At 42.2% G+C, this 15,422-nt stretch overlaps 1 protein-coding gene across 2 annotated transcripts; it reads left to right on the top strand.

The window, feature by feature from the left end:
• Nucleotides 1-5: 5 nt before the first annotated feature.
• On the top strand, nucleotides 6-15,418 carry si:ch211-117c9.5 (sodium- and chloride-dependent creatine transporter 1). Of its 2 annotated transcripts, none has more exons than XM_044212275.1 (14): nucleotides 6-633; nucleotides 2,067-2,369; nucleotides 6,597-6,728; nucleotides 6,880-7,216; nucleotides 7,510-7,642; nucleotides 8,985-9,119; nucleotides 9,258-9,361; nucleotides 11,857-11,981; nucleotides 12,107-12,219; nucleotides 13,110-13,250; nucleotides 13,597-13,699; nucleotides 13,794-13,888; nucleotides 13,966-14,136; nucleotides 14,357-15,418. In XM_044212275.1, the coding sequence occupies exons 1-14, from the start codon at nucleotides 603-605 to the stop codon at nucleotides 14,483-14,485; spliced, it is 2,052 nt and encodes a 683-aa protein (XP_044068210.1). In that variant the 5' UTR covers nucleotides 6-602; the 3' UTR covers nucleotides 14,486-15,418. The 2 variants fall into 2 exon arrangements, with proteins under 2 accessions (XP_044068210.1, XP_044068209.1); XM_044212274.1 differs by having other exon boundaries at nucleotides 10-633; nucleotides 13,788-13,888.
• Nucleotides 15,419-15,422: the final 4 nt, after the last annotated feature.

Raw genomic sequence — 15,422 nt, forward strand, 5'->3', positions numbered from 1 at the left:
TGTGCGCACCGCACTGGGCTGCTTCAGCCAATCACGTCAGCCGGCGGCGGGAGGAGGCGGAGTGGGGGCGCCGTCCGTCACAGCTAACTGACCGTGGAGCAGATCACATTCTTCGTCTGTCGTGTCGAACCGCTGCATCACGTAACGTTACAGGTTCTTGGACTTCTGACTGGGCTGTTTAAACAAAACATCTTCACCCTAAGGCGCAGTATAATTTTCATTTAACTGTTATCCATGAGATTCTTCAGGCTTACCTTCAAGTGCTTCGTCGACTGCTTTTGAATTTTCTTTGTCAACGGCTGAACTGACTGCGGCGCCTTGTGAAATTTTCCATCTCTTGGCTGAGCTGAGGGGTTCCAACGTCTGATAATCATAAAAACTGCGATTTATTAATTTCAAGAAGGCGAAATAACAAACTCAGAAAATCAAAAAGACAACTGGAGCACCGGATACTGTGGCTACATCTCTGTCTGCCTCTCTGAGCCCGCCGGGTACCTTTTTAGCCAGGCTCATTTATAAAACTTCAACAGCCCCAGGCTAAACCATCAGCCAGCGTTGCTTTTTGAAAAATACAATTTATTTTTGTGCCGCTACCGAACAACATGTCACCTGAGTTGGAAGAGAACAGCCAAGGTGAGTTTGATGTATGACCTCCACTGCTTGATAATTATGCTAACGTTACTTATTATTAATCGTATGATTCAGCCACTAGCTAAAACATAAGCACATGGTGATGAATTAGAGCATCCCTGCCTCAGCCACTGCTTTGACATTATTCTTTGGGGATAAGAGCAGCCCCAGACAAGCTGCACTTAACCTGCCCCAGTCTATATTTCCCATCACAATATACACTTCACACCAGAGGTGACTCAACTGCATAGAAGTCACATTGAAGCTAAATATGATGCTGAACAGGTGTCACTCCTGGTGAATACAGAATTCCCCAAACAAATCGTCAAGTTTTACGTCAGTAACATGAGAGCATCATCATTTAGCTTGGTAAGGCTTATCCTGCTTGTAAAATTAGGTGACTCATATGCATACATCAGTCTGTTTTCAAAGGATAGGTTAGTATTTAGGGTTATAGTCTTGACACGGACCCCATTTACGCAGAGGAACAATAGATTTCTTTATTGTCTTAACCAAACAAGTGATCCATTTTGACTTTAAATCATTGCATACTGTATAGTATATACTGTGTAGCTATTCCTCACACAAATTATCTTAAACCACAGGTATCCTCTTATTAAGCTGCTCTAACATCCCTTACCCACTCTTTTCTCCTCCTGTGTTCACACACCCCCTCAAACTGCTCTGATCTGGATTCAGCTGCCTTGCTTTGCATCCAGCACAGAGCGGCTGACTGATATCATGGAATGGCACTAATGAAGTGACACGTTGCTTCTATTTGTGTTTGAGCATCTGCATGCGTTCATTCAGTGGTGTGTATGTGGAATAGAGAAAATTAAAGCTTTGTGAGTGACAGCTTGAGAAATGCCTTGGACCAGCTCTGTGCTGTGTTGTACCGCAGCACACTAATCACTCTGTCTGCGAGACAGAGACAGAGAGAATGAACACCTGGGGAGGGCTCAGTGATGACAATACAACTGCAACACGATTTTAGCCCAAACACGAACTGCGTAATGGCAGTTTACACAAAAAATAACAATGAATGTATGCGTTGAGATGTATTTCAGCCATGTTACAGCATAGTGGAGATTTGTAATAACTGGCTATGGTTGTACTAACGTTTTGGAAAACGCGTAGTATCCCTCTTCCATTCAGTGCAAGTCTGGCCCAAGAGACTGTGGTTCATCTGCCTCCAGTGCTGACGCATAATGTGAAGTTGCGAACCTGTATATTTTAGATATGAGTGGTGTTAGAATATTGTATTCAGTCTTCTGTGATAAGAATGTGGATATTTTATTAGTGTTACTCAGACATACTGATTCCTGCTGTCTTATCTTTCCATTCGTTCTCCTCCTCGTCTGCTTCCTTCTTCTGGCTATCTATTCTTCTGTCTCATCTGACCCTTGTACGTCTTTTCTTTTTTTTTTCTTGTCCAGGTGAAATCAGTCTCCCCCAGCTGGAGGCAGGGACCCTGTCTGAGGAGGAGGGCGGGGAGTCAGCTCGCCCCCTGGTACCTGTGCCTGGAGCGGGCCCAGGGTGTGGTGAGGGTGGAGGCGCTGGCCCACCACAGACCCAGGATGGGGCTACAGCTGGGACTGGAAATGGGGCTGTAGCAGTACCAGTGGTGGAGAGAGAAACTTGGACCAGACAGATGGACTTCATCATGTCCTGCGTGGGTTTTGCTGTCGGCCTGGGCAACGTGTGGCGGTTCCCTTACCTCTGCTACAAGAACGGAGGAGGTGAGCTTCAGGAGCACTGTGTAGTTAATGTAGGTCTCTGTGTTATGCATGCACACAAATAAACACAGTTACAATGAACATATTATGAGTATTACTTTACAATCTCTTAGGCCCATTTTAGTACTTATAAATGATATTCAAGGTTGATATTTTTCAATACAGAGGACTATAAAATGTACTTCATATTAAATAGTGAGTTTATCTTGAATTACAATTCTTTTGTGCATGAACTCATCATTCAAGCTATTCATATAGTGCACCGCTCATGACTTCTTCCCAGTGTGATCCATCATCATTGCTTGCAATCTGGCCAATGATGGTGGTGTCATCTGCAAACTTAATAATTCACTTTCCTACATGTTGGGAAATGCAGTCATGGCTGTGAAGGGTGAACAAAAGGGGGATGAGCACACAGCCCTGAGGGTCACCTGGATGAGGTGTCATCTTACACAAACATCAATAAACATTTTGGAAGCTTGCAAATATCAGCGCACGGACAACCTCTCCTTTTCTGTTGTCTGCCAATCCCAGAGGTTTTGGGTCTTTTGGTCAGGAAGCACATTATCCACTAAGAGAGGGTGGGACTTAGGCCTTAAGTGCTGAACTTGTCTACTAGTTTCATGGTGGTGATTGTGTTGAATGCTGAGCTGAATTCTTGAAATATAATGAAATATAATTTTTAGGTCAAAATGAAAAGATTTAGAGCCACTGTTTATCTAGCTATTAGAATACAATACGCATTTTCAAAAAGAAAATCTAGATTTAGAAAATCTTCAGGGGGTAGAGAAGTTTCCCTAATTGAAGAATTGTCCTGGTTTGTCAGTTTGTAATAGTTTAGATAAACTCAGACACTCTTGACAGTTTGTAGGACAACAGTGAAAAGCAGCATGGCAAGACATAATACTGTATAGACGTAATAGATACAAAGCAGGGCCTGCGTGTCTGTGAGCACGTAGCTGAAAAGCCGTGCCCACCCACGTGATTTCGCTTTATTTATCATAGCCGCCCATTGCTTAATAGACGGACTTAGTCCAAGTTGCCCTACAGTGTTCCTGCTGCTCTCTCACTGGCATATAAGGTTATTTGTGTTGTTGTATAACTTTCCACGTATCCTTTCCTTTTTCACCTATGTCAACTTGCCCAATAGTAAACTGCCTCAACTGCAGCTTTTGGCCTTGACTTCTGTTATCTCTGCCCTACCCACTTTTCTATTTTTTTATTAGGCATTTCATTGAAATGAAACTGAATGTGTGGCTGTGTGTGTGTGTGTGTGTGTGTGTGTGTGTGTGTGTGTGTGTGTGTGTGTGTGTGTGTGTGTGTGTGTCTTAGTCTAGCCCTCCCTCTCCCCCATGTGTGTGTGTCTTGTGACCCGTGGCTCTGATACCCACCTTCTGGTATCGTATAACAATGGCCTGCCTCACACAGTCCACCCCCTGTGTTCCTGCCCAGCACTCATGTAGCATACAAAGGTGTTCTCTCCCACTCTCCTCCTGATAAGGAGGCATATGGATATGTCACACAATAACCGTCCTGTGACTGCCCGTCCTTTCCTCCCCTCATGGTCAGCACAGCCATGTCTGCTACAGTACTTCATTTTACGCCTTTGACCGAGCAAGGGTACACCTTGTAACACAACAACCGTATCAGATAAGGGCTTGGGCTCTTAGTCAGACCTGCTTGTTACTAAAACAAGGACACACTCCATTGGAGAAAGTAATAGATGAATGTACTATAAGTGCATGGAATTAATGCTCTGCAAATCTCATTTATTTATTTATAATTCAGTTGCTGGGCCTGATGTGTCTGGTCCAGTTATGATTAGAGAGGATTTACTTTTATTAAGGACTATTAAGGATGCAGTTCCTCGATGATTTGGCCAATATGTTAGGGTATGTCACCACAAGTATTTTCTCCATTCATTCCATTCAGGCCTCCTATTGCATCTCTCTCTCTCTCTGTCTCTGTCACTCTCCCACCCCTTTCTCTCTTAGACTCACACTCATGAATGTTTCCTTATAAGGCTACAGCCCTCTGCTCTCAGAGAACGACATAAAGAATGATGGACTGAATGAGGCACAAATTGTCAATCAATAGCACTGTTGCAGAGCCAACCAGGTTGATGCCTTGGTGTGTCACTTTTGTATTTGTTGAACCTCCTCTACCACAGCGTTGTCCCAGTTTTTCTGCCTCCCTCTCCTGTGATGTATCCATCTTTCCCTCCTTTCTTCTTAGCCTCTCTCTACTCTGCGTCATAGCTGGTCATGTGACTCCTTCCCATCTGCGCACTGTGGTGGCATCACCTATTTATGTTATTATTCAAACCAAATTGTTGCAATTACTGTAGATTTAGTGAGTTAAATGTCTTATGTTGCATTTTTCATATCTTTTTCTACTGTGTATTCCTGATCACAGCAAGCCTCTCCTACAGTATGATAATCCAAATGGAGATTATTTATAGAAAACACTGAGTACAAACCAATTGCCCTGGGCCAAGTAGGGTTGCAATGGTATGAGATTTTCACAGTACGATAACCGTCTCAGATAATATCCTGGTATACAGTATTACACAATTATTATTATTTTTATCAGTTACCCTTAAAGGAATGAAAACAGGGTTGAACAAACGCTTTTATTATAATTTCACAAAATATTATTTCCTGACAGACATGAAACTTGATATAAACTTGAATTAATTAAGACGGTAGAATTCAATACCATAGATAAGCAAATGTACATGGTATGATAACTGTCAATATTCATACCACGGTATACCATGAAACCAGTATACCGCTGCAACCCTAGGGCCAACTACTACTAATCAAAATGAAACAAGTCCTGGATGTCTCTATCAGGACTAATAACTCCTGCCGGGGTCTATTGTCTTTTTCCCATCTCCATTTGATAGTCCTTCGTCTGCCTCCTCTCCCTGTAGCTTTCAAGTTCAAGGACAATACTTAACAAAACTGTCCAAACACTTGTGGAATGGGAGACGATGCGGTTATCTCCCACATACACTTTCAATGCATCTTTTAGCTGTGGCCTTGTCTGTCCTTCTCCCTGGCTTTCGATCTTTTGCCCTTTATTGCTTCCTCCTCCTCTCGACTGTTTCTTGTTGTGTCGTGTGCTTGATTAGTAAAAGCCATTCCAGAGTTTGTGCAGTTTGTGTCCTTAAAAACTTGATAAAGTGTTGCTGGTATAATTTGTCTACCAAGAGCAGGACATGCTTAATGAGCCTGGTTCTAGTAGTTAAGCGATAAAAACTCACCATTGATTTGAATATGAATAGCTTAATGTAATGTTAATGAAATAATTATCTCAAGTCTTGAAGATGTTGATGATTATTACTGTGATTATCATGATAATACTCTCTTTAAATTATTTGCAAACCTCTTTCTCCTGCGGTCTCTCTCTGTCTCTGTCTCTGTCCCTCTCCTTTAATTTTCCATGCTTTAAATATGCAAAAGATAATAAACAAAATGGTTTATGCTAAACTTTTTGAACGGCATCTATCTAATGCATACCAATTCAGTCCATTCACACCATTGAACATAAAATCTGAAGCGTGTGATCCAATTTACCATGATCAATCACCAAAAAAAAAAAAATGTTATGATGCTTTTATTCATGTTTTCATTTGTGATTCAAACAAATTACTTTACCATGGGGTGTTTTGGAGGCCAGGGGTTCCGAGTTCGAGACCTTTGTTGCATACTCATCCCCCCCAAAAATTATTTAAAAAAAATACTATTTGCTACTAATTTCTGCTTCCCTATTAGCACAAGGGTCAGACTGTGTGGAACAGTATGACTTGTATCCAATAGTTAACATTATTATTAGTGACATACACTAAAAATGTGTCCAGAAAATGCACCTCTTGTAGTACATGCCAATGAAGGCTAACATTTACTAGCAAACTTTACTGTCCATTTTGTCCTCCATTTTATCCTCCTACTGCTGTTTAAAGTGTAAAGAATGCCAAATATGTGATGTGGTTAAGTGTGATAACAAAGAATTTATTGATTTATACTATAGTAATATATTTCCAGTTAGATATCCAAACCTTGCCAATGCTTTACTTTGGAACAGAGTTAATCCTTGTTTTTGAGTTATACTGAATGTTCAGCCAAAGTATTTCCCAGTATGAGGCAGTGTTTCTACCTGCCTGTTACTTCAGATACCATGTGATGGATGTGACCATGTGATCAATATGTGTGTTGCATGTTGCAGGGGTTTTCCTGATCCCCTACTTGTTGATTGTGTTCATCGGGGGCATCCCAGTCTTCTTCCTGGAGATTGCACTCGGACAGTTCATGAAACAGGGAGGGGTCTCTGCCTGGAACATCGCGCCCCTCTTCAAAGGTACCTATCTCTGTGTATGTCAGTGTGTCTGACGTACCAAGAACACATTTGTATTTCTCTGAAGAAGGTATTTTAATGCTGTTCATCACTTCTGCTTTGTAAATTACATCCCAACATATCTTCTCTGGCTTCCTCTCTCCCTCTCTGTCAGGTCTGGGCTTGGCTTCAATGGTGATAGTTTTCTTCTGTAACACCTACTACATCATGATTTTGGTGTGGGGCCTCTACTTTCTCTACCACTCCTTCACCAACAAATTGCCCTGGGCCACCTGTGGACACCCCTGGAACACCCCTAACTGTACACAGGACTTCCGACGCGCCTGCCATAACCGCAGTGCTGTCCAGCTGGCTTTGCCATCATCTGCTGCCACCCCCTCCAACCTCCTCTCCTCCACATTCCCGTTGAACCTGTCATCAGCCCAGCTCCTCTTCAACGGCAGCTGCACAGAGGCTGAGGGCATGCGCTCTCCAGTCATCGAGTTCTGGGAGTATGTCATACCTTGTCTGGGAATTGTCATGGAGGAGTTGAGCAGCATGTCAGCAGTCTTAAAAAATACGTTTTATTATCAAAACCATAAAGATTTTAATACACTCATCTACTGCTAAATTGGATTTTAGTGGTCTTAACAATGTACTGTGTTTGTGCACTATGTACCCAGAGTTTCCAGTCATGCAGACCTTTATTCTGATCATTCAGATTTTTTTTATGTCAGTTACAAAATTGATCTTGTATTTAATTTTTTTTTGTCTAATGGGCGCACCTTTGTGTTCTTCCTCCTAGACGTAAAGTGCTCCGTCTGTCTGGTGGGCTGCACGAACCTGGTGACATCAGCTATGAGATGGTGCTGTGTCTCATAGTCACCTGGGTCATTGTTTACTTCTGCATGTGGAAAGGAATTAAATCTACTGGCAAGGTAAAGTGTTTTCTGGCTGTACAATTCATGATGCTTAATGTTACATGTCACTGTTTGGGTTTATGGAGTGCAGATTAATATTTATGGCTTAATACGTTTACTGTATGTGAAACGTTATTTGCCACTGTCAGGGTTATGGAGTGGAGACTAATATTTTGCATGGCTTCATGCAGAGGTTTAAATAATGGTAGTATTTTGCCTTTTGACCCCAAATCAGCTTTGGTATAGTGAGAAGATCGGTGTCTAGACTGAAACGCATATGAACACAAATATAAGCACACACGCAGTCTTTGAATGTCTGCTAATTTGTGTAGTTGCATTTTTTCCTGATTTCTCATATGAATTTATGTATATATGCAGCTTAAGGTTTCAGTAAGGCTACAATCTTCCACTGATCTGTAGATCCCTATTATGTTATACTCTACATACACATTGTTCAGAGTGACTTCCATTTAGTAGTTTAAGATGCCCTCTCCTCATTCTTTTAAATGTGTGTGCTCTCATACGTTGGCATAATAAATGCATCCTTATTTTCTAGCACATGAAGATGTCTGTGTTTGCATACTTGTGTCTCCAGAGTAGCCAAAGCTCATAGAGAAACGGAAAAAAAATAATGAAGGAGATTGAGCCAGCCAACTGTAAGCCGATTAGTAACTTTCCACCATGTAGATGTTTGAGAGCTGGAAAGGGGCTTTTCTGCCCATGTTCACCCTAGATCAAGGCAAATATGTGCTTTCTCACTACTTTGCGCTTACCATACTGATTTAGCTGGGACTTGATGCTTCTGCTAGGTAGCAGGGGGCAGCTTTCTCAGCATAACTTGACAAAGACTACCTTCTGAAAAGGTCTGCCAAAAACCCCTGCTATTGCAGGAGGTTTACAAATTGTCTGGCTTTCCATTTACAGGCTACCTTTTCTTCAAAGTAACATGACAGGGCCCATTACACATCTACTTCAGGAAGGACCTAATGGGCTTCTACTTAAGACTTGAGTATTTGCAAAGCAGGTAATTGCTTAATCAAAGTGATAAAAACATTCTTAGGTGCAGTTACGTTGAAACATTTGACCATAGCTGATGGACCATGTTTATAAGCACTAAACTTTTCCAGCTAGCCTGTTAAATTCATCATATAACTACATCTTTTTATGTACTTACTTCATGTAATGTGAGGAGTTTAAATGTGTTTAAAGGGTTTATTGTAGTTTTTTTTATTTTCACTTAATGCAAGTTCTAATGCATAGCACTCAGACTTCACCTCCCCACCCCCAAGCATACCTTACAAATTGATCCTACAGTATCTAGAAGTGTACTTCACAGCTCTCTTTTTCCATCTTTCTGTAGGTTGTGTACTTTACAGCTCTGTTCCCCTACCTGGTTCTAGTCGTTCTTTTGGCCCATGGAGTCACACTACCTGGAGCTATAGATGGGATTGTTTACTACCTGAAACCAGACTGGTCCAAACTTGGAGAAGCACAGGTGTAACTTTTGTATAAGCTGCACATTTGTTTGTAGCAGTGTAGCAACAAGAAAATATGACAGATTTGTATATCAACATCTTAGAAACAGAGGACAACAGATTTTGAAAAATCACTCAGACTATTCCATTTGTGATAGGTGTGGATTGACGCCGGAACTCAGATTTTCTTCTCCTATGCCATCGGACTGGGCGCCCTGACTGCACTGGGCAGCTACAACCGCTTCCATAACAACTGTTACCAGTGAGTTTATACACATCATATAATCAGACACCGCTGTCACTGGAAGGAGGCCAACGTCAACACAAACACCATCAGCCAGACTCTGCATACTGCTGCATGTGACTAGACCTCAGTACTAGTATCAAACAAACCAGAAAAAACAGTATTTCTACTAGAATTAGGCTTTCTTTCACTACAGACACTCTAACAGAAAACATGATGTACCAAAAGATCAGTTCAGTCCTAAAAAACACCCTCTTAATTGAGTGAATGTTGTATTGGAAAGTCTGTGCTGTTCTCTGGCCACCAAAACAACCATTAGACTTGAATACACTGTATGAGTGTGCCAGGAATTATGATCCAAGGCCCAAAGACTTCCTAGCACACTACTCACATTTCAGACTCACAGAAGTAATTTCCCTCCCTGATCAAAATAGAAGCAAATAGGTTGGCAGGGAGAATCATAACAGTGTCTTCAAGCCCTGACTATGAAACAAGCTAGGCAATCATTCCATTATGCTTTTTGAAATGCTGTAGAAATGAACTGGAACACTAGAAGGTCAGTTAGGCCGTTGAAAAGACTAGAGTGCAGACCTGAGTTACATTGTCTGTTTCTAGCAACAGCTAGCCTCACTATTGCTGCTTTTGTAGACTGGTTGATAAGCTTGCATGTGTTTACTGTAACAGACAGATATGTAAACACATTAAGACCCTTACGAGGCAGTTAGCTCTATAGCAGTATTAGGGATCATTTCGTTGTAAATCTCAGAACCTGCTTGCATATTTGGAATGCCCATAATAGGAGGAGCCTCATGAATATCCTGCCATCTGACATATTCTCTGCCTTGACCTTAATTGGAAGTTGAAAGATGAGTTCAGATTCTGAGGTATGTCAGCTCAGCTCTTTTTCTCACACACACTTAGAGTAGCCCAGGAATAGCTGGGGAGATGTGTAAATAAACTGCTCACAGATGCCAATGTATAGTACATTTATGGCTTGCTTGCACTTGCTTCCAAACCACATAGCTTGACTTCATATGTCATTTTTAGCCATGCTAGCGGTGTAGCTGTAGGGATCACAATGTTAGTCTGTCCATGTGTTGGTCCAAGACTTTGGTCCGGAGTGAAATATCTTGAACCACTGGATAGATTGCCACGAATTTTGATAAATTAACCGTCTTCACATGACTAATGCTAATGTAGCATAATAATGTGCTAAAATTAGCCAATGTTTAGCATGGCATTACATGCTAAACTTAAATATTAATGTTGCATGCCAGAATGTTAAATGTTACATGTTAAAACATCAGAACGCTAACACGCTGATATTTACATAAAGGCCAGCTAATCAGTAACCTGAGGCTGAAGTACACCAGTGCTTGTCGGAAATCCCCCCACCACCTACACCTTACCAACGCCAGATTAGTGGGGTCTGTGTCCGACCATTTCTGTAACTTTCCGAAACCGATGACATTCACACCCATTCACACCCACTTTACACAGTGATTGGTCAGCTGTGTGGAGGCAAGAAAGGAGCCCAGTGTTTGAACTTCTCTCTAGCTCTCTTTTTTCATTCTTGGCACAACTATTTCTGCTACTTTCCATGTGAACAACCAAGTGCAGCACTATGAATGCCTTCCAACTGTTTGAAAATGTGCACCATTACCTCCATATTTAAACAATATCACATCTCCCTCTCTATGACGGCCAGCTTTTCAGTCCACCTAAACACTTTTGATTTCCGACATGGTCAGACAACACGTCGTACGAACCACTTCTTTTCTAGTGTAACCTGGCCCTTAGACTGATGAAAGCTGAGCCAGGTCTGGCAGTGTAGAGCTGAGCCTGAGCATTACAGTCTCTTTAGTCTCACTTAATAATTGTGATCTTGATATGGACTGCTTTCTTAACCCAAACACTCACTCTCTTGTTTTGATTATCCACATCCATAAGCATTCCTCTGAGTAGTGTTTCAGATTGAGTGGAGGTTGCTTCTGAACACAGCTGCAACAGTGTTATAATAACCATCATGGTGCAACTGTTGTTTATTCATTCTTCATATCAGAAAGGATTCTTGGCCAGACTTGACTTGTCAGGATAAACAGAAGGTCATTCCTCACTATGTAGACCAGATAACAGGGATGTTGTTGATTTCATACTTAAATGAGAATTAATTTGCATTATTATAATGTTGAATATATTTATTTTTAGCAAACAGTCAATATAGGTTTTCCTTTCACTCTTTCCTCTCTCAGACCTTGACACAGACTTGCCATTGGCTTGTTGCTCTCTGCTCTCTACCTGCCAACTACAAAGACAACATCAGCTTTCAGAGAAATTGCTATTGATCCCCTCTTCACCATCCCAGCCCATCTCTTCTATTGCCAATGTTTGCCTTGAGTATCTTACGTGAGCCTCATATTATAATGCATCTTTTTCTCACAAAGTCATTCTCTCTGTTCTGTGTCCCCTCTATTTCTCTATTCCTCTTTCTATCTCTCTGTATTTCTCTGTAGGGATGCATTCTTGCTGGCCCTCATTAACAGTGGAACCAGTTTCTTTGCAGGCTTTGTGGTGTTCTCTGTGCTGGGCTTCATGGCTGCAGAGCAAGGCGTGGACATCAGTAAGGTAGCTGAGAGTGGTAAGATTACAGCTTCCCAGCGAATTGGCTGCCTAAAACCCAGTGCAATGAACTAAGTATTGACACTAAGAGGTACTGTAAATGCCCTCAATGCTCTGCTTCTGACTCTGTTTCTTAATGTGCAGGTCCAGGCCTGGCCTTTATAGCCTACCCCAAGGCTGTGACTCTGATGCCTCTGGCGCCACTCTGGGCAGCACTTTTCTTCTTTATGTTGCTCATACTGGGCCTGGACAGCCAGGTAATACTGATTACTGACACATTTGAGTTTGTTTACGTAAACTTTTAAAAGCATGGAGAAAGCTTTTAGTTTAGAGGAACTGTAAGCTAATGTAAGAATAAATAGCTAATCTACATTTCTTTCCCTCTTTCTGTCTCACTTCCTCTCACACAAATGCGACACAAACAGTCAAGACACATCACATCCTGTTTTAGCATTGCATTTTTAGCAGCCTGTTTGTTGTGTGCCTACATCCATTGTTTTACAGCCCAGGGATTTGTCAATGAGCTTCTGTCTGATTCACACAGAGAGCGTCTGTCTACTCTCCAATCCATTCATTTACTCTCACTTTCCATTCTCTCCCTCATTTCTTCTCCATCCATCTCTCTTTTTCCTGCCATAGCCACATTGGCCATGCATATGCTGCCATTTCTAGTAAATGATGTAAAAATAGCTGCACGGCTGTTATCCTCTCAACTTATTCGGGAGGTTGAAATATGTTTCTAAGATTCAGGTGAATATTCTTGCATAGGAAAACTGAGGAGGGGTGTCTGGGTCTGAGCCGACATGCTCACCTGCAAAATCTCAATTACATGTCATGCAGTTCAGGGCATCTGACATACGCTGATTGGTTGAGATGGAAGGTTATCGAGTAGCAGTGGGGTCAGGCCAGCACCCTAAAACTAAAACAAAGAACCAAACTGCTGTTAAACGCATTAAGGTTACGTGCACATATTATATTAGTAGATAACGCAAATGTCTGTGCACAACACCTGCGTATGTTCACAGACTCAGAAGCATGTTTCAGATTCAACTCCACTCCCACACCTTTATGTCCCTCTGTCTCTTGCTCTCGCACTCACCTTTCTCTTTCTTCCTCCTATCTCTTTTTCTCTTTTCTTCTTTTTCAGTTCGTAGGGGTAGAGGGTTTGATAACGGGAATCATGGACATGCTACCCCCTAAATCTTCCCTGGGCTCCCTGCGGCGAGAGGTGGTAGCCGCCATCTGCTGTTTCATCTGCTTTCTCATCGACATGTCCATGGTCACTGAGGTACAGTGAGGATTTCCTAGAGTTTCATATTCTTAAGAATTAGGTAGGATACACAGTCATTTGGAGGCTGGCGGTTTACAACACAACAAACTTCTACGACGTCATTCGGAAACTAGATGAAAGGCCTCTTACTTGGCCTTGAGATTGTTTTGCTAGCAGAAGATTATTTTAATGTTTCTTTAAAATACATGGATTGTGTATCTACTGCTTAATTGGGCCGAGGAAACCATTGCCAGGAATGAACTCGGATGAAAGCCTAAACAGTGGAGACAAGGCTGGAAATAGGTCACACATAAAGTATTAACAGGGTGGTCTTGATGCTGACTGCTCTCTCTGTTTCTGTCAGGGAGGGATGTATGTCTTCCAGCTGTTTGACTACTACTCTGCCAGTGGCATCACTCTGCTGTGGCAGGCCTTCTGGGAGTGTGTGGTGATTGCATGGGTCTATGGTGAGACAATACCGCATAACTACAATAAAAAACAACACAAAGCACCATTCAATGCATTATCATGACATCCTTTTGTCATTTCTGTCAGGTGCAGACCGTTTCATGGACGACGTGGCTCGTATGATCGGCTATCAGCCCCTACCCTACATGAAGTGGTGCTGGTCCTACATCACACCTTTTGTCTGTGTGGTAAGTGCTGCTCTGTCGGTTTTTCTGTAAGTTTTACCTGCCAATTGCAAACAGCTGACATTTCTTTGTGCATATAGGCAGTGTTCCTGTTCCACGTGGTGAACTACAAGCCCCTGACCTACAACACAGTGTACACTTACCCCTTGTGGGGTGAAATTCTTGGCTGGGCATTGGCCCTGTCCTCCATGCTCTGTATCCCTCTCACCGTTCTCTACAAACTACTGCGCTGCAAAGGATCTTTGCGGGAGGTCAGTATTCCTGGGTGCACGGTCGTACACATTCTCTTGTGTGTGTTTCTATTTGTAATCAGTTGAAATGTGTCTCCTTGGATACCGCCCTCCCACTCCTATCTGTTATTTGGTTTGCTGATTTCTTCATTACTCATTAGCAAGGGCTCATTATAGAAGGCTGAAGTATCTGTCCAATAAACAGCTCATCATCTCTATGCCCTTGTCTTTCTCCATGTAGAGGTGGCAACACCTAACCACCCCAATTTGGGGCAGACATCACCTGGAGTACCTGGCCCCAGAAAGTGAGGCCAAACTGCTGCCCCCCGCAGGAACCAAGAGTACACTGCTCTTTGAAAGTGTCATCTGATGAGCTGAGCCCTACAGAACACAGAGCCAAGGTCAACCTTGACATCAGCACACACAAACACAAAATACAGATGCACGCCGGCCTGGTAAGAGAAAAGCGCAGATTGGTTACACACCCCACAGATCTAAAGCTACGGAAAAGCCCTGGACAAATGGACCAAAGATTAGATGGGAGAAGAACTGAAACACACCGACACGCATACAGTCATCACATGCTGATATACCCTCTGCTCTGCTTTCTGACTCTACCTCGCTGACTCTCTCCTCTCTTTCTGCTCCCGCCTTTGTGCTGTCCCGTCCCGTCTCGTTCTGTGAGTGCGATGTGTCTGGTGTAGTTGTGGTATCTTCCCTTTTTGTGCCTGTCTGTCAGAGCCTCATCCGTCCCAACATGTCATGTCATTTTGTGCTGAATGAGCAGAAACTTAAAAGATTCTGATAAAACTATCTAAATGAAAGACCTTATATCTGCTGCTGATATGCCATTGTCTGAATGTGTGTGTGTGTGTGTGTGTGTACATGCACTGTCCCTGTGTATCTGTACATGTGTGTCTGGGCGTGTGCATGTGGTGTCTTCATTTACATGTAACATTGCATTTGGCCATTGTTTTCTGCCGACTGTATTCTCTTAATTAACTGTACAAAAATAACTTCCATTTGTAAAAAAAAAAAAAAAAAAAAAAAAAAAAAAAATAGATAATGCATCACCTCTTCCAGCTGTGTGTTATGAACTAACGTAAGTATCCAGTGTATTGTAGGGTCTGTGAATCAGTGTTAACAATATTTGGAGGGGATGATGATCAGTATTTCCACCTTAAGAGAAGGAGAGAAACTTTGGAGTGAATTGTGCAAAGAGCAGGAGACTGGTTTGTGGGGAGGGGAAAGAGACTTGATGCCATGTTAGGAAAGAAGCAATAAATGACCAGATAAAGATGGATGCA

This window comes from Siniperca chuatsi, linkage group LG10 (assembly GCF_020085105.1).
Source record: "Siniperca chuatsi isolate FFG_IHB_CAS linkage group LG10, ASM2008510v1, whole genome shotgun sequence".
Taxonomy (NCBI): Eukaryota; Metazoa; Chordata; class Actinopteri; order Centrarchiformes; family Sinipercidae; genus Siniperca; species Siniperca chuatsi.